General features: G+C 39.8%; 1 protein-coding gene across 2 annotated transcripts; it reads right to left on the bottom strand.

Moving 5' to 3' along the window:
* Positions 1-15: 15 nt before the first annotated feature.
* On the bottom strand, positions 16-26,428 carry ssbp3b (single stranded DNA binding protein 3b). Of its 2 annotated transcripts, XM_041791955.1 has the most exons (18): positions 26,254-26,428; positions 25,471-25,543; positions 25,266-25,327; positions 25,095-25,179; positions 13,584-13,673; positions 12,402-12,476; positions 12,105-12,167; positions 11,960-12,023; positions 11,156-11,229; positions 10,960-11,024; positions 10,820-10,868; positions 10,515-10,550; positions 10,325-10,379; positions 10,173-10,237; positions 8,685-8,763; positions 8,470-8,498; positions 8,283-8,384; positions 16-1,607 (listed from the first exon to the last, which is right to left on the bottom strand). In XM_041791955.1, the coding sequence occupies exons 1-18, from the start codon at positions 26,307-26,309 to the stop codon at positions 1,578-1,580; spliced, it is 1,152 nt and encodes a 383-aa protein (XP_041647889.1). In that variant the 5' UTR covers positions 26,310-26,428; the 3' UTR covers positions 16-1,577. The 2 variants fall into 2 exon arrangements, with proteins under 2 accessions (XP_041647889.1, XP_041647890.1); XM_041791956.1 differs by lacking the exon at positions 12,402-12,476 and having other exon boundaries at positions 19-1,607.
* Positions 26,429-26,552: the final 124 nt, after the last annotated feature.

The following is a 26,552-nucleotide window of genomic DNA, read 5'->3' as shown; positions in this document are numbered from 1 at the left end:
CGAAACACTGAGTCCCTCACCCTCGTTTCTGCCCAGAAGGTCAGGCTGACCCGCCGAGGGTTCCCTGCCAAAAAGAGGATTTCCTTTTGTTGGTGTCTTTGTGGACCACAGCACCCCCTGGCTCAACGTTGAGAGCTCTAAATGATTGTTGTTTTAATGATGCTGATCCATTCAAATGTGCTGGTCTCATGGTGTAACAATGAGCTTTTGTGAGCATAGATTTTTGAAGATTATCCTGAAATCTGATCTGAATAAAACAAACAAGACAGGAGTTTAAGTTATTGTAAAATTATATTAACAAGCAATCTTTCCTCAATTTGAAATAAAAAAATATCAGCAAATAAAGGCAACATAGGACAGATGTGTATAATGCATAATGTTCACAGGAGAAAACAAAAGAAACAAAAAAATTTTCATCACATTACAAGACTGCCGCTAAGTTTATAATGATGCCTACTAGAATCAGTTTAGAAAGCTTTGACTAACTCTGAATAACTGGGGCAATATATGTAGTCAAAGATTGTATCAAAATATAAAAAAAAATGTTTGGGGCAAGAGGGGCCGGGGCCAAGGGGGCGACCAAGAATACAGGAGAGAAGTATGAACAACGAGTATGTAGGAGAGATTAAAATGGGCAGTTCGTTCATAGCTGTTTTCATCATAATAATGAAACGATGTGGAAAAAACACAGAAGGCTACGATGATGAAGAGCACAGAGTGTTAAGCAAAGACAGGTAAAGAGATATACACCACATCTTAAAGCAGGTGTCCACATAGAGAAGAGCAGCACTAGGTAGTATGTTGTACACAGATTCTCAGCGTTCATGCACTCACTTCTTCGGGTGTCCCTTAACAGAACGCAACAGCAACAGAGCTGTTTCAATTACAACAAAGAGCGCAGACTCACATTGCTGTCAAAAATAGCACGGGGAGTTTTGATCATGGTCATCACAAGAGAAGCCGTACTCTTTCAAGTCTTTTCCCCTTACAGACCTCTTTAAATAGAAGGGTGGGCAATGGGAACAATGGTACATTATTCAGAAAGGTGGCCACAGAGTAAAAGGCAAAAATCTGAGTCTTATGTCAACTGACTTTTGTGACACAGTACGCATGGCGAGAAGTAAAATGACAAGACAAAGACTTTCCAAGCTCACAATGCATATACACACTCTCCAGTGTTTTAAGTGACAGAAGCAGAGACAAATCCTGCACATCTTGCAACACAAAGCAATAATTAAAAAGTACGAGAGGTAAACTTCAACCATTTTTTCTCTTTGCTCTAGGGTTGAGGGGGGAAGAAGGAAGGAAAGAACATAAACGTGTCTTGAATGCATTTTCAGTAGCTGGTTTTTGTCACACTCTGGGGTTTTCGGATAAATGGAGAAAATTGTCCTTCATTTTGAGCAAGGAGCAGAAGTTGCCAGCCGTTTGTTTTTCCTCTGATCAGCGTTCTGGCAATAGAGTGGAACCATAATGGCGCCTGTCCCTGATTCGGTGCTGATGTGTTTGGCCGTGTCCTGTAGTAAGTTCAGATCCTCGGAATGATGGCAAATAATGTCGGGTGGGGTGGAGAGGGGTCACACGCTCATCGTCATGGTTGGAGAGTACTATAAAGGCACAGAGAAGAGAGGATTAAAATATGTATTCAAAGACAATGGTTTCTTTCCTCAAAAATGTATCCATCAGTGATGTAGACTACAGTCACAAGTGCCCAAACTCCACACCCACAAACCTCCAGACTTTGAGGCTTTCCTGCTAAGTGCTATTTATTGGACTTTCTATACCAAATAACATACTTTCTGAGAGTCTTCATTTCGGCAGACTTTGCCCAGGATAAATACTGTAAAATTGGACATTAAATTTTAATACTTTAAGACCTTTTTCAAGAACCTCTTCATACTTTTAAAGACTATTACATCTTCAGTTTCTAACCCATTACATTAACAGCTCAGTTTCATCAATGCTTGTGCCATTAGTAAGACAAAAATGTGACAGAGAAAAAAATGCCAGTAGCAGGTCTAATTGTTGCATGCAAATTAAGCTTTGTTGGAGAATTTGAAATTAGAATATGAGGAAAAAAAACAGATATCACAAAATAACTGAATGAAAGGTCTGATTTCTTAAGCAGCCGAAAAGTAGCCAATCTAGAAGTTCCTATTTACAAGGTTTGCACGGCAGTTAAAGCTAAAAAGTAGAACAGTCTGCATTAAGGTTTAAAGAAAATAAAAAGGTAGGGCTTTCTATTCCAGTTTCTGTGTGTGTGCATATGCACTGTTCAGCAAAGCATGGTGACAGAACAGCCTGCCATTGGTTGTCACAGCCCAGTCACAATGCATTCTGGGATACACACAGACAATATGGCAGACGGCATTAGCTGCTAGTGACAGCAGTAATTGAAAAATGGATAATAAAATGGATAAAACATGTTCAATGTCGGAGTTACTGATGTGGGTTTAATCTTTAAAGACCCCGGAAAATCACCGAAGTTCCAGGCTCAGTGGAAAATGTTCAGCAGGGCTACAAAGGCATGAATAGTGTCATTAGAACGGCACACCTGAGCACATTCAGAGAAAAAAAACACAAGAGGCCACAATTTATGGTTCAAAAGTTATTTAACTTTGATGAACACGTCTCTATTTGTCCCATATGACAATTGCAGGCTCAGAGAGTTTATATGTTAATGATCACTCTAATGTTGCAGCTGATCAGCCATAGCTCTTCGAGTGAGTTGTATTACCTCAATATATGTCCATTAATCTGGCTGGACTATAATTGCTTATGTCTCATGTATGATCAAATCTAAAACACAAAAGCAGAAAAACTACCCTACAACCTCTTTAGATCAATATAAAAATAAAAAACAAAATTTAAGACCTTATAGTCTTGCATTTAAGGGTGTACTCACACTAGGCCATCCATACCGTGCCGTATTCTAACCGTGCCGAAGCCAATTTCACCCCCTCCCCTGTCCCCCCTTTGGCCCACACTCACACTGCTCAACGCATCCGGGCCTTGGCACGGATACGTCACGCACGGATGTCATCACGAAGTATCCACCATTGATGAATTTATATGTGTTGATGACTCAATATGCATAAGTGTTGTTGTTTAGGCTGTAAAATAGCAACAGATTTATACGATATCTGATCTGACGAGTTATTTGACCTGACCTGGAATCAGTAACTACATTAACTATACAGTGAGGAGCAAGAGAGAGAGAGAGAGAGAAAGCAGTTCATAGCAGAGAATTATCGCTCACAGCATATAATCTTGACCCTGATCAGAGTTCCAGGCACTTCTGCTGAATAGAACCCAGACTTTTTAAACTCGTATAGGCCCTACAGTCATTCCTCTGCGTGTCCATGTACTATCTGAACCCCCTGGAATTATTTTACACGTCATGAACTGTGCATCTCTCTGCGTTTGGATGCCGTTCAGTGCTTCACCAAACAAGCTCTCATGTCATAGGACAGCCTGTGTCCAGAGCAGATTAAATGTTCAATTAAAATATTTTTTTTAACGGTGACACGAGCAATTTTAACCATCTGATGAGAGCTGGAAGTGAAAACGCCACAGGATTAATAAACGATGCTCCGTTCAAACGTCAGCGATCAAGATCACAATTTCACTTCCTGATAACATGATATAGAATTAAAGGTAAGTTAATTCAGTGGATGATAGTTTGGCATTATAATTTTTTAATAAGAGAGGTTAAATCAGCCGTGTGATTAACCCCAGCACACACTTGTCCATGTATTTGGCAGTCTCCTTTACGCACGTGTGTTATCCTGTGAGCTGCTGTTTGTGGCTCAATCAAGAGAAGAAGTTTTATTTCACTAACCAAAAACACCTCTCACAGTCATTTAAGCATGACTTTGCTAGAAACTGGTCAGAAATGTTGACTGGACTGTGATCCATTAGAAAGAGATCGTAGAGCTGTGCAAAGTTAAATTCTTCAGCTCTTATAAAATCTTTGTAACTTGTTGAAATACAATGAGACAAAGTATATATTTCTCTCTATCTCTTGAAAAATCCTGCTGTGTCTAGTGTGCAGCTGCTACCTCTGCTCTGGGGTGGGTCCTCTTGTTGTTACTTCACCCCACGTCACATTCCCACGCTTGTGCTCCTTCATTTGCATCTGTGTCTAGGCCCACCTCGTCCTTCCGTGCTGGGGCCGCGAAGCGTGCAGCGCCAAAGCACGGAAATTGCACTCACACTGGCCAAACGTACCGGACTTTAGGCTGAAACAGGCCCAGGCACGGTACGGATGGCCTAGTGTGAGTACGCCCTAAGACTTTTAAATACTTTTCAAAAGCATTAATGTTAGCTGAATTGATTTATAAACTTTTAATACTTTTTAACACCCCGTGGACACCCTGTTGTCAGACTTATCCTGGGTTTAATGCAAACTCAGTGTGACACAAGTTATTGCCCAGCCCCCAAACTCAAAGAATAACTAAACTAAGGCAGAGCAGTTAGTAAAATTTAGATGAAATTATAATATGTCCTCATGCAATTTTCAGATCATAGAAGGTGCAATGTTTCTTTAACCCGAAATGTGTGATAACACTCTGAATTAAAACATTTTTTCACGTCATGAATGTAAAAACCTGAAAAAAGGTTATCGTTAAGTGATGGCATATGGATCATTCTGTTTATTTATATTCTGAAGAATTATTAATTTTTAGATCAACATCAGTGGCTTCAGATGATTACTGATTTCTAAACTTTTCAACATTAATATTTAAGACCATGAATATAAATTACATACGCGCTATGCTGTTTTTTCTATAATGTTATTAAAGGGTGTCACATTGCTCAGTTTTTTACATTTTTAAGTCCTTTACATACAACACTTAAGCAACAGCATGACACCGAAGCATGCTATTAATACACCATGCTTTACACCAGCCTTTCTCAACCTTGGGGTCCAGACCCCAATGGGGGTCATGAGATGATTTCTGGGGGTTGCCAAATCATTTTGGAAAAATATAAATGCACATAATTAATATTAAATCACATAATTTCAGACAGGAAGTGGTTTTATTTGTTTTCTGCTTCATTATTTGTCCAAAATTCATTGTATCAACTGAGTTTGTATGATCTCAACTGTGCGTGTGAGATTCTGTTCAGTGACACAGCGGAAAAAAGAAAAAAAGGGGAAAGAAAAAAAAACCTTGCACGTTGTTGCTTTAGCTTCAGCTGCTTTAAGTTTGCTAGCTACCTGATGCCAAAAAATGGAGCGATGGCTTCACAGAAAAAGTGTTCCAGCTCAGACTTGGGTCAGCAGCAACAGCGGGGGTCTGAAGGTCAGTCACCAGAAAGCCTAACAGCAGCTCCACCACCTGAAAACCGTGAGGCACTGGGGCCGACACCAGCTGATATCAGAGCTTCGAGGCTCTGTAAATATCTGCCCGACTTTTTGAAATATGGCTTTTCATGCACGACAAAAAAAACAGCACGGAATACCCGCTGTGTTTTTTTTTCATGTTTACAAGTGCTCAGCAACATAAATGTTCAAAATGAAACGTGGGCAGTTTTTCTCCCCACTGTGTTTCATTAAGGCTTTAATTAGTATGTGTTGATTGTTAATTCTTTAATTAAAAAGAAAAATAAAGTTTGTGTTATTTGTTTACATGTTAACTGGCTCGACTACCAGCAATATGATGGGATGTAGCGACCGTTGCCGCTGTTGGTCACGTTCAAGAGTTACTGTAATGCTAATATATGTTTTTCAATAAATCCAATAAGCGATTTGCCTTTGGGCAAGACCTGTGTCTCAATAAGGAACTGATAGCTCAAGTGTGATCTTAAGTGCTTGACTTGTAAATCAGACACAAACAGTATGCTTTATTGGTTGGACGTGTAAGTGACAAAAAGGACACGGAACGTCTTTAAAATATTAGAAGTTATGAATTTAGACAGAATGTCATGAAAAAAACAAGTATCTATTGAAATTTATTGTACATGTTATTCATGATATACAGAAATATCCCTCAATATCGTGAGCGGAAGCTCATCCCCAGAGGCATCCCCTTATCTTTTGATTTCTCTACTGACATTAGACTGAAATTAGAGCCAGAGTTTTTATAACAACCAATAAAGGGAGAAGAATAAGAACTCAAAGTAAATTTTTCAGTTGGTTTTTCAGTATACCTGCACTGTTTTTGTTTCAGCACTGCGGACAGCAGTTTATCCATTCACACCAAGATGGGATTGGGGGGGTCTCGTTGGGGTTCACGGACACCAGTACATGTTAAATTGGGGGTCGCGACTCAAAAGGGTTGAGAACCACTGCTTTACACAATGCATGCTGCATGTGGAAACGTGTGAGAGACTGCATGTGATCACATAGCATAAGCTTCAGATACGTTCAAACATCGCTGTTCCAACCTGCTGGCTCTGACATCACATTTGGTCAGAGCGAGCCACCCATCACACCTCTATAACTACCTCTAAAGGTGGATCAGGCTGAATTGACCTCAGCTCATCAATCTGCGTGCATGAACTACACCAGAGATTTCAAAACCTTTTCAGTACAAGACCCAAGTGAGAAGTTTCTTCTCCCTTAGGACCCAAACTTAGAAAAGTAGCTTATATTTTACAGTAACATCTACATGTTAAAAGTATAGAAATTTCCCGACGATGACTCTTGTGCTATTTTACACCCTTACACTCGTTAACAATATTTCATTTAAACATTGAACACTTGGGTTTTCATTTTCGAATGATATGTAATTGTTTTGATCTATTTCATGAACCATAACTAATGAATAGGCTGTTTTCAATTATAACAAATAATTTGTATACTATTTAATTTTTAATTTGAAAAGATGCTTTCAGAAAAAACTAACTAGTGAGAAGAACATTCATATTAGACAAAATTCAGTATTTGTGTGTAACACAGTTAAGGTAAACTATTACACCTAAATATTCTTATTTGGTATTTTGCATTGTATTGAGTTAGGGTTACTTCACTTCCTGTATGGCTAAATTAGATTTTATTTTGAAAGAGGAAAAGGTAAATTTATCATAAATCATAACAGCAAAATTACTACTAACAGACAAGCTTCCAACACACCATAGAGTGAATGTAGTTAGCAAAATCATAGCTCAAAATATTTAAATTTTAGTAACGCCTGAGCAGGCATTAAGCTCTTAATGTGATAACGGCCTCTTTTGTTTTTTTTTGGCTTTGAATAAACCATAAATTCATCATAATGAAGAGTTCAACCAACCATCTCTCAGGAAGTATGCTACAGTATTTTCCTCTGAAATTAAGTGGAGCAGATTTAGAGAGCAGGCTTACTAGAGACGATAACATACAATAAGATAAACTGACATCTGCACTACTGACATTACTACCAGCAGCCTTGGCTCAGTGCAAAAACTGACCAGGGTTTTATGAAGATGAGGGACAGGGAGTGAGTGATCTCCTCAAACCAGGTTTGGGTATCATTTGGGTTTTTTTCTGATACCAGTGCTAAATCAATTCTTTTTTTATACAGTGCCCTTTCCTAAATGGACGCTTTTAAGAGAAAAGAAGTGTTGAAAGTTGGAGTGAGAATAAAAGCTGGCTCTGTAGTGGAAAAGATTCAGAGAAATATCTTTAAAAGATGTCAAAAGAACATGGAATAAGAAAAGGAAACAGGTTTAACTCCTCTGTGCAAGTGGCTCAGACAAAAGGCATATACAGGCATTGCGTCAGAGACAAACAAAGTACATGAGTCAGTCAATGTGACTGAGTCCTCTGTAGGAAAACACAAGCAGGGCAGAAACAGACAGCAGAACAAGTCAAAGATATTCAAGCTCTGCTGAAACTGCACATACATTGCACACAATTTATAAGGTATTTCTTGCTCTTCATTTGGAGATGGAAAGGGGTTGCATCAGGGTGGGGTACTAAAATGAAGAATCAATTTCTGTGTTGTAATTCAGTTTGGTAGGTAGGATGTGTTGGTAACATGTCAGTACCAGATTTCAAAACTCATCCCTTCCTCACACAGCATGTGGAACAAATAAAACACCAGTTCAGTTTTAATTACAAAAATGAATTTTTAAGGCATTTTACTCTGCCAATAGGCATTTAAGACAGGCTAGGCTCCACATGGCAGGTAAGGCCTAGCATGGGCTTAAATATCCATATTACACAGGTTATCTGTAAGCGCCAACAGACTCACACATTCATGCACAGCACGACTGCTGCAGTTTAAGTCAGTGAGGTTTTAGCCCTTAAAACTGAGGACAATACAGGCTGTGGTATTAAAAAAGACAGAACTCACATTCTCGCTCTGAAAGGAGTGAAGGAAGTTTCCACTCAGCTCCCCGTCATCCCTTGGAGTCCCCGGCGGATTGCTAATGCCACTTAAATTGTTTGGAGAATTCTGGAAACAAAGAGTGAACCCTTTAATGCTTTCCTTTAAACAATCTAAGCCTCTTAATGTAAAGATGTGTGGTGACGATATTTACCTTGTTCATTCCATCCATATCCCCCGAGCCTAAGCATTAATTAATAAGAAAAACAATTTAAGTGAATTCAGACCAAAAGAACGATTTTTTTCTTGAAGTGGTTCCCTCTTGTATATATTAAAAAGTATGACATGACACAGAGTACAAATAATTCCTCAGAAGTCCGTGAAAGTTTCACTATCAAACCCACAAATGTAATGCAGAGGTGGTGTTACCTAGTGACCCGTTCATGTGGTGAGGCTCCATCCCAGCCATGGCTCCCAGGGGTCCGTCAGAGCCGGGGCCCATCGGAAACTAGAGGAGAAACAATAAGTCAAAGGTCTGTCTGGACATATTCCTACACAGTACAAGGACCAACTAAATATAGGTATTATTTATTTTTGTTATTCTGAACTTCAAAAAACGGCAAAAAAACTAAACCTTTTTTGGATTCTTCAAGCTACAACCAATGTTAATTTGTCTGACTAAACTTAAAAAAATTTTAGTCGTCTTTTTTACATGGGAAGGATGAGACTAAGACTAGCTAAAAATAGGTCTTTGATGGCTAAACTTGCAAAAAGTAACTTTAGTTTTACTCAAGGAGATGAAAATGAGACTTAAGCAATTTAGTTTTCATCACATATTCAAAATCCATATTTCTCTTCTGTGGGTAAATCCGTCAAAACACTATGCATCTGTAGCTTTTTTTGCCTTTCAGCTGTAAGAAGCAGGGATCCCAGGTTTTGCAGAGTACATAGGACACACAAGGGCAATTGGCCACATGATTCAGGCAAATAAATTAAATATCTGGACTAAAAGTAAAGCTAAAATGCCATCACTGTCTATGGACTAAAACAAGACTCAAAAAAATTGATTTTTGTCTACTTAAACTATAAAGAGTAGAAATGACGTAACTGTGAACATTTTAATCTTAAGACCACGTCTAAGACTAAAATTAAAAATAGCTGCCTAACCACACCGGCTCCAACAGAGCTACAGAAACTTTAGCACAGGATACCGGTGCAATGAGTACAATCAGGTTCTCCTGTAATAAGCACAGTTATTTACTATGTCAGCAAATTTATCTGTGAACAAAACATTTAGTTTGCAAAAATATGACTTACAATACAATACAATAATTAATGCAACTACTGTTTCTCTTTTTACAGCAGCACACAGGGCTCATGTTGATGTTTGTGTTAATTCATTTAAAGTCAATACAGCTTGTATCAATGATTCATCTTTGATAAAGAATGTTAAATCACATCAATTTAGTTGGACATTTTTGAGAAATTCAAATTGAATGTAACGGCCACATTCATTTACTTTGGTTTTACTGGTATTTATAGACGTTTACTAATTTAGGGCAAGAAAAAAACTGTTAAAAATGTTTTTTACTTCACACTGACTACATACATTTTCAATCAGAAATACATTTTGAAGTATGATCAATCTAATCCAAGGTAAAATTAATCATACACAAATTGAACAGAGAATTAGGAATTGCTATTTTCCCACAAGCTAAGGGGCAGTCATTGGACAAGATCCTCAGCAAAAATGGTGCATGTAAAAAAATTACACTGTGGGCTTGGTGAAAAAAGGATTGTTGCAGAAGTTATAAGGCTGCTTAATGTAATACCATTTTCATTTTATAGACGATGCTTCACCGATAGATCTGCACCAGAAGAACTCTGATTTCACTCAAATGATGAAAACAAACTCACATTATTTCTGTTGCCAGGTCCAGTGTTAATCATGGTGTACAAATTGTCACCCGAGTTGTTTGAGTCTGAAAAGGTAAAAGCATAAATATTATTGGTGCTGTATATGCATGTAATGCATAATGACCATAATCTTAATTAGGAGAAGTTCTAACCTGCAGGGCTTGGCATGATGGGGGTTCCTGGGGGCCCCCCACCTCCTGAAGCACCCTAAGAAGAAAAAAGGTTCATTTGTATTAAAAAAAAAAACAAACAAAAAAAAAACAGGATAAAGCCCTGGGATTTATATTTCCCAGGATAAATGTGTTCAGAATCTGAATGTTAGCTGCTAGGATGTGTTCTCACCCCGTATGCACCAGGAGATGGTGATGAGTAAGGCATCTGAAACCCAAAAACACAAACATTACAGACCAGAAATGGGTGAGTGTAAACCCTTTCTATAGCTCAAAATGTCATTTATCATCCGATCATCCTAATACCATTATGCTGTCTGTCTGTCTGACTGTCAGTGGAAACCATGACACATAATACTACAATTACATCCCAGACCAGAACCCTGGAAATACATTAGACCTCAGCAGCTCAGAGAGGAGGTCTGCCTGCAATCTGAACCAGCCTTTTTCTTGGTGTATGTTTGTGTAAGTACTCACAGAGTTGGCGTTGTTAGGATTTGGCCATGGTCGACCAGTTCCTGGTCCCCTAAATTAGTAAAACCAACAGACAGTGGGTTAAAAATTCATCATTGTTGAAAACCTGTAAAAATATGCAATTTTATGATTAAGTGACTCACATGTTTACTCCTGGCATACCAGGACCCATGGTATTGTGTGGAGGTCTCATTCCACCACCAAAATTCTGCAAAGACATATGATATGATATTTTGTCTCAAAAACTGATATATTATTTCCGCTGTTATTGAACCTTATTCATCAGCAATGGTGTACAGAACTAACATAACATAACATTTATTGGGTAGAAGAACCTACCTGAGGGCCGGGGCCCATTGGTCCCATGCCTCTAGGGCCGCTCATTCTCTGCATTGGCCCCAAGTTAGGATGGCCTGGAGAGGGAAAGAGATCTTAAATGAAACAAGGAGTCATGTGATCATTTTTCTCATGCTGCATTTGAAGAGTATGGTGTACAATCATGGATGTTTCTTGTGACTTATTTCTCAGACACATAATCAAGAAATTACAATCTGAATAGCTGACCTGTTTAGAGATTAGAAAGCACTTAGAAAAGAGTGAAAGTTGAGCTTTTTTCTTTTTTAAAGTTTAGGGGGAAAAAAACAAAGTGCGTTTAGAAAGTATTCAGCCTCCCCTCACTTTTTTCAGTTTTCAGTCTAAATATTCAGACCCTTTGCAAACATTTGAAATTTAGCTCAGGCTCCTCCCATTTCTTTTGATCTTTGAAGAGAGATTCTACACATTGATTGGAGTCTACCTGTATTAAATTTAATTGTTTGGACATAATTTAGTAAGGCACACGTCTCTGCATAGAAGGCCTCACAGCTGACAATGCATGTCAGAGTAAAAACCAAGCCATGAGGTCAAAGGAACAGCCTGTAGAGTTCAGCCCACTTGGAGTTTGCAAAAAAATTCAGGTGAAAGCCATGGGCTTTCACTGAGGAGAGGCTTCTGTCTAGCCGCTCTGCCACCCAGATCAGTGGAGAGCATCACTAATTGTCCTTCGGGAACTTTGTCCCATCTCCACACCGGATCTCTGGAGCTCATTTAGAGTGACCATCGGGTTCCTGGTCACCTCTGACCAAGTTCTGTCATGATTCACACCTTGTGGTCGTGTCGGGTCCATGTTGGTCAGCATGGGATGAGGTCCTGGTCCTCCACCTGGGGGCTGTTGATGAGTAAAGCAACTACATCAATGGTACAGCAGTTTTAAACCATGAAGTTTGTGATGTTTATTCTGCAGTCGTACCTGGTTAGACATCCTGATGGGGGGACCTCTTGGACCTCCAGCGAAACGAGGCGACATGAATGACTGTAATACAAACCATTTTAAATCTTTAAAAAAGATTGATGTGTGGCTCTAAAAATGTATTCTGATCAAACTATATGACATTTGTGTGTGTGTGTGTATATAGAGAGCAGCAGCATAAAAGCATTTAGCAGAGAGGAATGCCAAAGCATGAAGCATCAGCGGTGGGAAATGGCATTCCCTCATGACTGCAGACAGCAGCACAGAAAACAGAAACAGAGGGAAAGGGAGCATTACCTGACTGTGAGGTCCCATCATACTGTTAGGGGGAGGAGGCTGAGGGTGAGGAGAGCCCTGGGGACCAGGAGGACCCTGTGGCATGGCACCAAAAAGAGATGCAAGAAGGAGGGAGAGAGGGGAGGAAGAGACAAATTTAGAAAGGAGAGAGAACCAGCAGTGACAAAAGAGAGGCAGTGAGAAAGAGAGAGAGAGAGAAGCAGGGTTACTGCAGGCCAGAGGGCAGTTGAAGTGCAAGAACCAAAAGTGTGGCGTGAAAAATGTTCAAAATTAAGATGCTTATTTTCAGAGACACAGTGCAAGAAGAGCAAGCAAATGATTTAGCATGAGTGAGGGAGAAAAAAGACAGAGACTCAGAGGATGTGTGCTCTTTTGCCTGTCAGTCAAGACATTAAGAAGCCTGCTGCATGCAGCATGTTATCAGTGCTAATTTCCCTGAATTAACAGCATCAATTAAGCTCTATGCAATTAGCAGTATAACAACACTAAACACCGGCACTGTGTCGCTAATGTTGCTGATCTGACAGAGAGAGAGAGGAGTCTAATTGAGCCTCCTCCAATGGATTCTGGTATGGAAAGTATGAGTGTGTGCATTCATGTATCAATGTCAAAATGTCTTTCCTGATATTAACATGATCACATAATGAGTCACGCCTTTGTGGCTTCTAGTACATAATAAGCTGGTGGATTTAAAGGGAATAGTGTGGTCTAGTGAAGGAAGAGAAACATAGCAATTTTATGTCGCCTCTTACAGCCAGCCCCACAACAGTTGCCTGCCAAGAGTTTATCCTCCTGAGATATTGATTTACAGTAGGTGCTGCACCTTTCGATTTCTCCATTAGGGAAAATGGCTTGGCCACGCCTGCCTGTTTACAGCACTGGAGAGGCCTGGGCAGACAGAGCAGCTATGACGTTTACTACAAGTTCCCTGGGCAAAGTGGAGGAACATCCAATACGACAGAGTAGACACATATTGCTTTATAGAAGAAGCAAACCCTGACACCATTTCAGAAAACCAGAGAAGAGAAGAAAAGGGTAATAGTCAGTCAATTTAACAAATTGGCCAATTCATAGCAAGTGTTTTTATCGCTCTTTAAAATTTTGAAACAGAAGGAGGGTGAAGTGGATGTACCAGCGAGTTTATCTCAAACAGAAACAGAGAGAATTTGTGGATTTGCTGACCTGGAAAAAGCCGGGTGGCATGGGTCCTCCTGGCATTCCGTCACCAGCGGGCATCCCTCCCATCACAGGACTGGGGGCTGCTGCTGCACTCTGAGAAAAACAAAAACATTACAGCCTTTAAATGAGCTGCACACAATACCATGAGAAGTTAAAACAAAGTACTATTTTAGTACAACCAAGGAAGCTTTACATGCAGATTAAATTCAATGCCATATAATGAAAAATCTATATTTTAACCCTATTAACAGGGGTTCTCTGTATAGTGTGCTACTGGAGAAGCCCATGAAAGGAGTGACATACTATTAGGGGTGGGAAAAAAGCAGGGTAACTAATATGATATCAAAAGATATGATACAATTGCACAGTCACTCAGTTTGCGAGGATGGCCTGATCTCAGCACATTTTCACATGTGCAATATTCCTTCCATTTCTTGTTGGTGGATTTAACTGAACTTCAGGGGATGTTCAGTGCCTTGGAATTTTTCTATCTCAATTTTTCTTTCTACTAGCACCAGTTGGCTGAACCTCTGTTGATTTAGGTCACTCACTTTAAAGGGGGTGAGTATTCATGCAGTCATTCATTTTACCTTACATATTTCTATTTAATTGACATAACTTTATAGAAATCTGTTTCCGATTTGACATAAATGTTTGTTTGTTTGTTTTTTTGTCAAAAAAGCAAAATTATATTAACTAACTACCTCAGAGCCTGTAGGCTTTTGAAATGGACAGGTTAATATATAAATTGTACAACTAGGCTTCATAACCTTCAGCCAGATTTGTAAAATTAATACCATGTAATTGCTGTAAAATACAATTTAACAACCATTCACAAAACCTGAGACATTTGTGGGTCTGCATTATGAAAGGGGTGTTAATAGAGGCTTCTTAACCCCGCTGATCCTGGATCCAGTCGCTAAATATCAGAGGGATTCACTGAGTCAGAGGCTCCAAAGTGCTGCTACACAGCAGGGGCTTGCTGGGCTGATTTCCTGCTCAAACCGCAGCCCTAATTCACTAATGTGCCATTTGCTTCGGTCACACACTCCTAATTGACTGAGTTTTTCTTCGCTGTAGCTGAGGCAATCTGAGAAGGGCTAATGTGTTTGGAGCAGAGGGGTTTAGCTTCCAAAGAACAGCCTCACAACAACAGAGGCTCCCTCAGTGCTAACTGTTAATGCATATCTCACTAGCATTAAAATGTGGATGTACACACAGGCAATGAGCACAACAAGGGTGCATGTACCACACTCAAACCCTCCTGTTCTCTATCTGGAGTTACAAAGACGTCACTGCTCCATAGCCAACACACTCTCTGGTATCGACTGCACCTCCCCTAATTATATCTGCTCAGGCTGCCACTGCAGGGCCGCTGTGAAATACCTCAGCAGGGAGAGAAGTGAGGCCACTGGGGAAAGCCACGTCTCATCAGGCTTCACCACCACTGGGACACAGTGAGGAGACACAAAACTTGATTTTTCATCAAGAGTGATAAAATCTTTGAACATGGACAATTTCTCAAATATTAATTAAAACAATATACTCCTGTAAATGTGTGGAAGGACATTTCTGGACATATCAGCTGCTTCAAAGACCAAATTTGTACTCTGTGTTCGTCCTCCCACAAACTGACCAGGTACTCTCAACCATCCACCCACTCAAGTACAAATGGTTGCTCTGGTAGAATCTGTGACTCTAGATTTCAACTAAGACTTAAAGTGATATGAATTTGACTTTTTTAAGATCCTAATATCACACATCACATTAATCTGGTTGTACAATGATGATCAGTTTCAGAGTGTTTACTACAAGCACAAATACCAAAAGGGACCCATCCTACCTAGGTGCATGCAGTATTCACCAAATGAATGCTCCAACTTTTTAAAATCTCTTTAAAGTCTCCTCCAAGTTTAACCGTAATTACTCAGATAGGATAAATAGTCAATGTTATATCTAGACATCACAGGTAATGTGCAGTATAGGGCTGAAACGATTACTCGAATTATCCGAGTGATTCGATTAAAAAAATTCTTTGAGGCAAATTATCTGCATCGAGGCTTTGCTTAAATCCCCCATGTATCCATATACACCATGCTGTAAGCTTGGACATCACACCGTGTGCTGCATGGGGTGCTGTGTTTTGCACGGACGGCTATTTGTGTGGCGCAATACACTTGTTTTCGCTGTCACTATAACGTAACATGCATGATACGAGGCGTGAAAATGACAAGGGAAGAGAAGTTGATGCAGGGAAGATTACAGGTACTCGTCCTGTGTTTTTACACATCCACTGCCTGTGGCTTCATGGCAGATATGGCACTACATCTGCACTGGTGAACCTACGCAGATAGCTGAGTTTACGCGCTGTCTGCATTACTCGCTGGTGTAAGACAGCGCTCAGTTTGTGTCTGCAGACTTCAGGGAATTTCATGAACTTCTCTGATTGACCCGACGGTTTCACAGAACACTGTCAGGCTTCACGATTCAAGTCCTGTTTTGGTGCTTTCCCTCTCTCTCACTCACTCACTCTCTTCCACGTGCGCACATTATACATTATATTATGAATTATTTAAATTCAGCGCACTGAAGTCTTGATTGCAGCGTATTTTTCAAAAACTGAATTGACACCAATTAAATAGAAACACGTTATTGTCACAGACAGTGACTGAGACAGAGACTAAATAGGTTAAAGCTCATCACCATATAGTCAGGACTTAACAGGTCATAGAAGCAGCTTTATCCCTTAAAATGTGTTACCATGACAGTGGCTGGTCTTAAAAGGTCGTATTTTTATGGTGAATGAACTCACAAACAAAAAATTGCAAAAATTAAAACTGAACACCCTTTTGAAAAAAATAGACATATTCCTGTGATCTAAAGGTTCACCTTTCAGACATCATCAGACCACTGTGTGAATGATGGAGCTTTATTCTTACTAGAATGTGAAATATTAGATTTATGCATAAAATAGAGGATTTTAAAATGATTAAGTGTTCCTTTACTTTAATGACAAATTGGAAAATAGAAATAAACTACAATAGTAGAATTAAAGTTTAAGCACCAAAAACTTCCTGGGAGAGGATCCCTAAAACCCCAAATATGGCATAATCTTATGTAATTATTTAACTTTCTGTCCTTGTAACTTTAAGAAATATAAATTGCCATCAGAACCTCACTGCACTTTGTAAAATATATTTTCTGTATAGATCTTGTAAAAAACATTTTTTAATGTAGAAGTAGTTTATTTGAGGGGCCCAGCTTCTTTTCTGATTTGTCTAGTACTACTCCTCCTGAAAAAGCAAGAGTGAGTGACTTATTAGAGTACTCGATTAATGGACAGAAGAATCTACAGAGTACTCAATTACAAAAAGAATCGTTTACTGCAGCCCTAGTGCAGTACATCCACAGCATACTCTGCATTTTTCATCCACTAAAAAAATGAGCAAAATATTTAATAGTATTTCAATGTTTCACAAAAAGTCTCCCTATCTTCATACTGAATTGTAAAAAATATCATACAAAGAATTTTAGAGGTCAAAAGAGACAAAAACCACCTGTATCACTTTTATAACTCCCTTTTCTGTGGGAATTAAACTGCTCAAACTATTTACTAATATGCAAGGTTTGTAACAGCACTCAAGGATTCTGTGTGAGTATTGGTATAGTGCCCCTCAGATCGTTAATCTTAATAGAAAAATCAAATTTTATTAGAACACACTGAAATACTCGTTATGGTTCATATTCTTTAATCTGTCAATTAAGGCTCTACAAACACATTACAAAGGATAATACCTCTAAAGTCTCACTACAGTTTACTTCTATTATGGAGTTGTTTATACTATATACTACGTTATGGTTAACAAGCAGATGTAAAGCACTTGAATCATGTAGGTAGATGTGCTGGTGGGAGGCAGGATTGGCACAACAAAGCATATAACAAAGGGCATGGGAAAATAATATGGTGGAAAAATGAAGTCCACACCTTTAGGGTGGAGTAAGGGGAGGATGTAGCACGGGTACCATCCGGGCGTGTTGTAGGGTTGTTACAAGCCCCTGGTCATTGCTGTAGATGTTGCAAGGGCCCGAAAACTGACAGTGCTCTCCAGGCGTGCTACGAGGGCTGAAAAGGCCTGGACAAAAGAGATGCTGTTGAGCTTGACCTTAACTGACGTGCAACACACATGTGTTGAGCTTTAATCTGCCCCCCAGCCCTCTCCAGCCCTGATGTGTGGGACATCAGATACTCTGATGAATTCGTAGTGCCTTACAGGCCTAAAATGTATGCACATGACTGTATATCATTGTTATTTAGTATTTTTACATGTTTAGACTCTACACCAGTCCTCTTATTCTGTTCTCAGTGAAATCACCATCACCACAGATATTCATGAGTTACTTCCCTAATTTGCAATATATGGTAAAAATGGTCATACATTGTAAGAACACGTCTTTGCACATTCTTCCTAACTAGTACTTTACAACTTCCAGGAAAGTTCACAGTGATCTCATTTATTCTAGTGAAGCAGACAGTTTATTTAAATGTCACCAATGCTTGTTTGAAGCCAGTATGGGCGGATGTTTCCGATTGAAACAACTTCATCAAACAGTATTAAGACTTCAGAAAGCCACATGTTGATACCAGCCAAGTAGAACCATTAGTCATACTTTGATATTCATTTTTATCAGGGGTGTAACAGTACAGAAAAATTTCAGTTTGGTATGTACCTCGGTTTTGAAGTCATGGCTCAGTACGTTTTCAGTACGGTAATTGAAGGGGATCAATAAATTTTTTTATCAAATTGTATTATAATAAATATGCTGAATAAATTAAATTTAAAAGATTAATGATAATAAAGCCTCCATTCAAAAGTTCTTCAATGATTAAAAATATTAATGAATAAACAAATTTTTGAATTACTAGGTTATTCTAATTGCTATATTGACATATTTATACCCATTCTTTAAACACTAAAATATCCCAGCCAACTTGAATGTATCATCATACAACTCTGCATTAGCCTGTTAAGTATGCTATTTAGCGTCTATCCTGCTGATTTCAACACAGACTTCAGCGCTGGATTACTTTTTTAACCAATGGGACCTACTACAAAGTTTGGGAGAACTTTTCACAGCCTGTCTAAGCGGGTAAAGAGGTTAGAGCCGTGTGAAATCTGAGGATAACTTTACCTACGACGCAGCTGCAGACATGAAGGAGTCTCCTCTCCCCTCCTCAGAGGCTGACAGTTGAAGGTAGAATTAATTTGATTCACAGAGCCAGAGCACCATTATTATAATAAAAATGACCTTAAATAATAGGAAATTCATAACTGGCTGGTGAGACTTTGTTGTTCCTCCTTATTACAGTGATGTTCTTGTTTGAGTGGTGCTTTTTAAAATGCTTTAAGTGGTCCACTAGACCATGTGCTGTCAGCGACACAGCTGCTGAATAATGTCAGTGCTACTGTTGTTGTCTTTGTCCACTGTTGTTTTTTACTGGGAAACAAAGTGTTCCTAAACAGGACACTTTTATCTGGGAATATTCAGGCTGTTGCTGTGGTTTGCTGTGGTTGTGTGGTTGCCAGGACAGTGTGACAGTGAGTTGCGCTCTGGTTTTCTGTCTGTATGTGGGCTTCGTTCCACATTTATCCGTTCGGTACACATCTGTACCGTACTGAGAAGTCCTCACTGAATCTGTACGGTACGAATACACGTACCTTTACACCCCTAGTTTCTATAACACAAGGGTTTCAAGTACATTTGAAAGTACTACAGGCAAATTATTGTCCTTTTTGACATTTGCTTTAGTATTTAGGGAAGAAAAAAATCAATTTAACATTCTTCATATGTGCTACCGACTGTAACAGACCCCATGTACACACACAGTATACTGTTCTTACTGGCCACTCACTTTGTATCATATTATATCTCACATTGTACCACATCGTGAGTAAACCTGTGGCTTCTACACCTGTAGTCACTAAAAATCATCTTTATCTTAACAGAACTATCACAGTGAATCCATCAACACACCCCCAGGGGAAGCACATAAACAGCACAGATCAGCAGTACAATATTCAGCTCCAAGAAAGTGTTAATTGTACAGTAACCTGTCAAACAAATATCCCTAGCACAGGCGGAAGAAGTTACTCTCTTTAACCCAGCTGTGTTGAAGCATCAATCTGTAGAGCAGTCTTCTTTAGGGGTGTCCTGATTAGGTTTACAGCAGCCGATCACCAACCACTTATGAGCGAAATCAGACGATCACTGATACAATAGCAATCGTATTTCGTGTTTTGTTAATCATCTGGTTACATGGTTGGCCAGTCTATTTAGCTTAGAAGTTCACTGAGACCTACAAGTGGGAGAGTGACCGGATGAAAGGAACAAAAGATTTCCTTATCCAGTAAATGAAATGCTTTTAGTTACTTTATTTAAAATTTGGAGTCACGGTTCGATTCATTGATAAGAATAAAGTCCCAGATTTATAAATCTAGATTTCCCTCCCACTTATTATTTTTTTCTTGTACTAATGTCAGTGCAGCTAATACTTTATTCAGATATTTGAAATACAAATTTAAATCAATTGATCAATACTTTGCTCTGTCTAATATTATTAAGAGCTATCAGTGATAACTGGTACAGCCTGTGAGGTATTAAAGGTGAGACAAAAAAAGAGGTAAAAAATGCAAAATGGAAAGCAAACCAGAAAACAGCCCAATATCTCCTGGTTTACAACATAAAAAAAATACATTTGCTAATTAAAATATGTGCATTTTTGAGCAATGTATCATATTTATGATTTATGAAGAGTGCTGTAAGACCGTTTTGAATTTTTTAAAAAGCTAGTGCAGTGATTCCTCATGCAAAATCCTGATTCTTCTGTCAGTGAAGGATCCCAGACAAGCTCATGGAAACACAGGATACAACCAGTCTGAGCAGAGTGCTTTACATTTGCAGTCATTGTCCTCTACTTCTACTGTTTTGTTTGGTATTTTTTTAAAACAGCGTAGAGATGCGGAGAGGGAGAAATGGGAAGCGGGTCTTGTTGCTCTGCCATGACTGCAGCAGAAGCTGGGAGCAGATTTTTCTTCTTCGTGTGTTTTAATATGACGGCTACTTCCTCTTCTTCGTTGGTGGTTTTACAGCAGTTAGCAACCACACTTACCACGATTAGTGCCGCCAAGACTGGCGGATAAATACAGTCACACTTTTTTTTTTTTTTCAATGGTTTTGACGGATTCTTCGTGGGACTACATGCACTGAACCATGACCCTGCACCGTCACCAATACAAAAAAACGTTACACACCTATTTAAAACACCTAATTTGAAGCCAAAGGTTGGACAAATTAACATGTTTCAGTCCTCTGAACACACTTTAAAGTGTAAGGAATGAGGATGAACAAAGAAAAAGACTTAAGGTGACAGATGTGTTGGTACAGCTTAAAACTCCATGAAGTTATTTGTTTGTATGGCCAATATATACAGCTGATTTTTTTAGTCAAAATATCAGTTATAAATAGACAGAAATTTTCATATCTGCCAATACCTATCATACTGATAATGTTATGCATCCCTAAAAGCAATATTTGCTGGCATTTAAAATGCTTGGGTTTTTTTTTTTAATCAAGGTAAGCTCTACAATTTCTGATACATTCAAGGGAGTCAAAAAATCTAGACTGCCAAAGAGTGTGAAGCAGCTTTCTAAAGTCATAATTTTTGATCTTGATCAGATAACTGGCTATTTAACACAGATATCTGTCTACAGAGATAAATCTTCCTTATGTTACCACTGATGAAAGCTGGAACATCATTACAACAGATGAAGTTCCACCTGGACTGTTTTTCCTGTATACACTAAAGCCTACTCATTTCATTTGTCTGTACTATTCTGATTTTAGCTGCTACAATGAGAAACAAAAACACCGAGTACAGATTTTTTTGTAAACCCTGACAAGAAATCTAGTACTAGCATACACAACTACATTTTTGGGCTCTTTCACTAACAACAACATAAAAGTTTTTATCTTTTGCTCATCTTAAGAGGCTTGTTCCTGGAACGATTATTTTCAACTGAATAATGAAAAGAAATCAAACTGATTTAAAGTTAAAGCCATAACACAATCGACCTGACTCTAAAGTTAGAACATTAGAAGTGAAAACCTGTCTGCCAGACTAAATGGCGTGTTCACAGGCGTGTTATGTTAGATCTTTATCGTGCCTCTCTAAAGCTCACAGCTGCTCTCGCTAGACTGTCCCAAACTGCCTGATGCTGCTTTCGGACTAAACAATCTCTGAGTCTCTCTGGTACAGGAAAAAGGGGGCAGATGTCTCAGCCATGCCCCAGAGCTATGAGGCTCTTGTCTGGGTCCTTCCTTACAACTCCCCAGGGGACCTCCTTTAAGACAGACTAGTATACCCCTCTCCCCCTCCCCCCACTGAACACCATGATTCAGCGTGTATGTATATGTGAGTACTTCAGGGCACACGAGCAATCATAGCCAAAAAATTTTTCCCTGAATTCTTGAATCAGTGAAGGAGGTTACAGAAGGCCAGAGGGGCTGCGGATGTACTTGTGCTTAAGAAAAACAAAGAGAGAGAGGGGGAGAGGGGAACGAATGGGGGAGGGGGAAGGAGGATAGAAGTAAAGGGGGAAGGAGGATGACCAAGAGGTTGTATGAAGTAGCTGTGAAAAAACAGGAGTATACAGTGAAAGAGAGAGGAGAAAGAAGAAAAAATGTGAGATTTAAAATGATGAAGGGAGAGGACCTGGGGGAGGGGGGTGCTTGTTTCGCTGGAACAGCACAGACCACCCAACTGCTGTCTTCTGCCTGAGTGTGCTCTTAAAAGCTTTAATTCTTCCACTGGAACAAATGCTCAAAAGAAACCAGCCTCTATGTTTAGCTTGTAAATGTTTAACCATCAATCAACATCATAAAACCTGCTCTGGATCCTGACTGGATGCCCCCTCCTCTCTCTCTCTCAGGTTACTTTCTAGCCAGTCCCTTCCTCTTCTCATCTCCCTGCGCTCTTCCCTCCCAACCCCCTACACCGCTCTCTATTCCCTCAGCTTCTCCACAGTGGTGGTGGATGCTGGGCATATGCCACAGTGCCGCTCCCCTTTTCCTTTTTCCAATCTGCCCCCTCAGCTCCGTGACAGCCATCAATCAGCCTCTGACGCCATGGAGACGGGGCCCCTTGGGGAGCGTTCATCAGGCCCAGTGTGAATACACCAGGGGCTTTACGAGCACTGCCGGCTAACGGAGCAGCACTCACCTCCCCCACACCTTTCCAGACAAAGGCAGGGGTCCAAGGACTAGTACTGTCCACATGCACTTACGCACACTCTTGTCTGGCCCCGGACACCCGCAACAAGGAGAGTCAACATCAGAGCAAAGGGTGACCACGAGATGTCAGGGAGAGCTGACCACATAAAAACTCGCTGATGCCCAACACTACTGCAGCCCAGGCTGACATTTTATTGCTACTTCATTTGTTTATGTTTTCCATGTTAAGATAATGGTAGCAGCAGACCCACGGGATGCAATGAAAACTGCTTATCATGTCTTTAATCTTTGTATTTTCATAGTCTAAGAGAATTATTTCACCCAAAAGGGGTTTCGGACAGTCATTTTACACTGAAGCTGCTAATCCTGAGGATGTAATGTATGATTGATGTTACCCCCAAAAATGGTATTCAGAAATTAAAGAGAGAACTGCAATAAGAAATGTTGTCAGTGAGGGCAGAGCCATGCTGTAGCCTCTCTTCTGGCTCCCAGGTCACCTGCCAGATCAGGAGGCCGGTTACCCTGACAACCCTATCTGCCAACAGCAGGACCAACATCTCCATTTAACCCATTCCTGTCTGATATACTGCCAATCTACCAAAAACTTGACTGGGTTTCAGGCACACTAAAAAGACTCCTCGAACTTCTGTCCTCTGATGAGCTGATTGCTTGTCTATTCTTTTCGAATTAAAAAGGCCAAAGGATAAAAGATGTGAACATCTGGAGACACTGAAGAGAGGTAATGAAGAGTATTTTACATAACATTTTCATTTGATCCTAAAGAGGGTCTTTTTGATCTTCTTCATGAGGTCTGACTCAGTACAGGATACAAAAGACACAATCTCCAAAACAGCATAATTATCAAGATGCAAAACAGCCATTCCATGCAAATGTGGAAGAGCCAATGTAAGCGAGTCACCATGTTTGGATCCCAATCCACCTTCATGTTTTGAGGTTTCAAACCCTTTAGGATCAAATAATTTCATGTAAAATGTTGCAGAGTGCCTTAGCCCTTTGCAACATCTTACAGGGTTCCTACAAGCTTTTGCAGACTTTCTAAGACACTTTAAAGACCTGAACAGAGAAAAATTACGACCACTTTTTAATACCTAAACGAAGGCCATATGAGATTTCTCAGTTTACTGGGCCAGAGCTGAATTGGGGGATTTAATGTTCGGTTTATGAAATGTCAAATGGTGTAGAGCAGAGAGTTTTTTTGGTTCATAAATGCCAAAATTTAAAGATTTCTGCCACATTTAAAGTAGAAAATTGCTTTTTTTCTCAGGGAAACTCTGTCACAGTATGTTTGGGCTGCATGGATTTTAAGTTTGCAATCCGGTAGCTTAGATATTAGAGAACAAGACCAGTTTTTTTCTGCAGTACAGAGTGTATTTAATCTCAGTGAAGCAGATCAAATCAGAGGGGGATACCGGGATTTTCCACCAGGAAATTTAGAACATCCAGCACTAAATTCAACATATCTTTGTCAGAGTACCTTCTAAAATTTAAGACCTCTTGCAGGTAAATAGATGTTTTAAGGCCTTGAATCTCACGTCCAATTTAAGACTATTCAAGACTTTTCAAGAATCAGTAGGAATCCTGATTTTAGGATTTGTGCAAGCCATTTTATCATCTTCACCACGGGTATATAGAGCTTGGGAATGGCGTGGATGAAGGGAGCGAAGCACTCGACAGGTCTGACTCAGGACATGCTGACATCAGCATCATTTTCCCACAAGCCTATTAAGATCATTGTTTGGTGCATCATTGAGCACACAGACAAAGCAAGATGACTGATGGGAAAACTGAAAAAGGGGTCTTCATTTGTAAAAAATTGTTGAAGCTATATGTGTATAAAGGATTGGAGCTTTAACCCTAACAAAGCTCAGAGCATATTTTAAATGGTAAAACTCTGAAAAAGATCATCATGAGCTGAATTGTGCCTCCCTTCCAAGTCTAAAAGAAATCACAAAAACCTGAAGTAGTCATCTGAATCACTCTTGAAGGAGAATGTGGGAGATTCTGTCAGGACTTGAGTGCTGACCAACAGAGATTTTAAGGGCTTTGCCCTGATAGCCCCAATGAATAAATTCCTATTCATCCCACCACCAAGTTGGAGTTATTTTGTTTACAGCCCTTCTTAGCCTTGATGGTAAAGTTGTTGTCTTGTTTAGCAGAAGACAGAGCAATTTGTGCAACATTTTCCATGTAAGCACAACTACTCACATAATCATGGAAGGCTTTTGCTTCGCTGGAGTGGTCACATGTGTCTCTCCTCTCTGGTGCAGCACAATACAAGTCCCAGAATACACTGTGGAGAAGACAGATCATGAAGCCAAGAAACCACACAGACACCCCATGGACATGTTTACAGGGAGGGAAGATGTTATTTCTTACCACCACCAAGAATGTAAGAATCCAGGGGGTTCGCCGAGTGTGATGTTTTTCTCCCATCGGATCTAGAAAAGAGGGTTATCACAGGGTTTTAATCTAATAATATTGTTTTTATCCTAAAGAAACATTTATTCTACGTGCATCTAAATTGTCTGGATTTAAAAGACATTCAAGTGTGTTTTAACTTTTTTCCTAAACTTCCACTTACCTCTGATAAAAAGGTCTGTGCAGACTTCTGAGCTCCTATGTGCAACAAATACTCATAGACATACAGAGCTAACCTGTGTGGGAAATGAAATAATTCAAGTGTTAATTCAAAAATAATAAATACATAAAAAAATCCCTTTTAAACATAATGTTTAATGTTATACACGGGTAAACTAAGTGAATATAGTCTGGTGCAGGCCCTCTGAACAATGGCTGCCAAATAGCCTCTGCCAAAAATTAAATGGGGACACAGTAACCAAGCCAAACCAGGTTAAGATTCTCCACAATGAGAAGGTTGCGAGAAAGTGCTAACGCAGCAGCACAATTTTACGTCGTGATGTGAAACGTAAAAAACAACCAGCAGCAGACAGTGTTAGCAGAGGTACAGTATCCCGGTGGCAGTGATGGGGCTGAGGGAAATAAAAACGCAGCCAATCCAGAGCGCAACAGAGAAAACAATGTACTGTGTGGCAAGGCGATGTTATTGTTTTCTCCTCTCCGAGCTCTCGACTGAATTACTGAAAAAATATCAGACCAACCACGACTGAAACATAACTCAATTGCCCACGGAAATTTGTCGGAAATTGGGTACATAACAGCAATAAGGCAAAGGTAGCAGGGGCACAGCTTAGGGGAGGAATGGCGAGCAGACAAGGCGGTTCATTCAATTGCATTCTCGGTAGGAGGAAATCGCCTCTTGCTAGCCTGTCCAGCGAACAACAGAAAGCAGGAGGAAAAAACTTACGCGGCAAAAACACACAATAATAAACGTTTCTCGGCTTACTTTTCTCGTGCTTGGCTGTCCGACGGCACCGGGGTGCCTTTGCCTTTGGGAAACATTGTTTTGTGTGGGAGGACGCCCGCCTTCTCTTTCTTTTTCTCGCTATTTCATCTGTCAGATCATCGCGGCCGCGACCCTCTCGCACTCCAACCGCACTCCTCCTCAACCCGACGACTCAACCGAGCCTGGTCCGGAGGGAAGAGGCGGAGCTTAAGATGACTGATGTTAGGGAAAGCCAATGAAAGCGCGCTGTTTTTCTTAAGGTCTGCCTATTCATGCTTTCAGTTTGCTGTTGTTTTGAA

This window comes from Cheilinus undulatus, linkage group 7, assembly GCF_018320785.1.
Source record: "Cheilinus undulatus linkage group 7, ASM1832078v1, whole genome shotgun sequence".
In the NCBI taxonomy this organism is placed as follows: Eukaryota; Metazoa; Chordata; class Actinopteri; order Labriformes; family Labridae; genus Cheilinus; species Cheilinus undulatus.
Note: the sequence above shows the minus strand (reverse complement) of the source record. Positions and strands in the feature narration are given on the sequence as shown.

Coding starts and splice junctions, on each gene's coding strand:
- ssbp3b (XM_041791955.1), bottom strand. CDS start 26,309: ATGTTTCCCAAAGGCAAAGGCACCCCGGTGCCGTCGGACAGCCAAGCA. Junction 25,180..25,265: donor TTCTTACATTCTTGGTGGTG/GTAAGAAATAAC, acceptor TCTTCTCCACAG/TGTATTCTGGGACTTGTATT. Junction 13,674..25,094: donor CAAAAGCCTTCCATGATTAT/GTGAGTAGTTGT, acceptor TGTTTTTCTCAG/AGTGCAGCAGCAGCCCCCAG.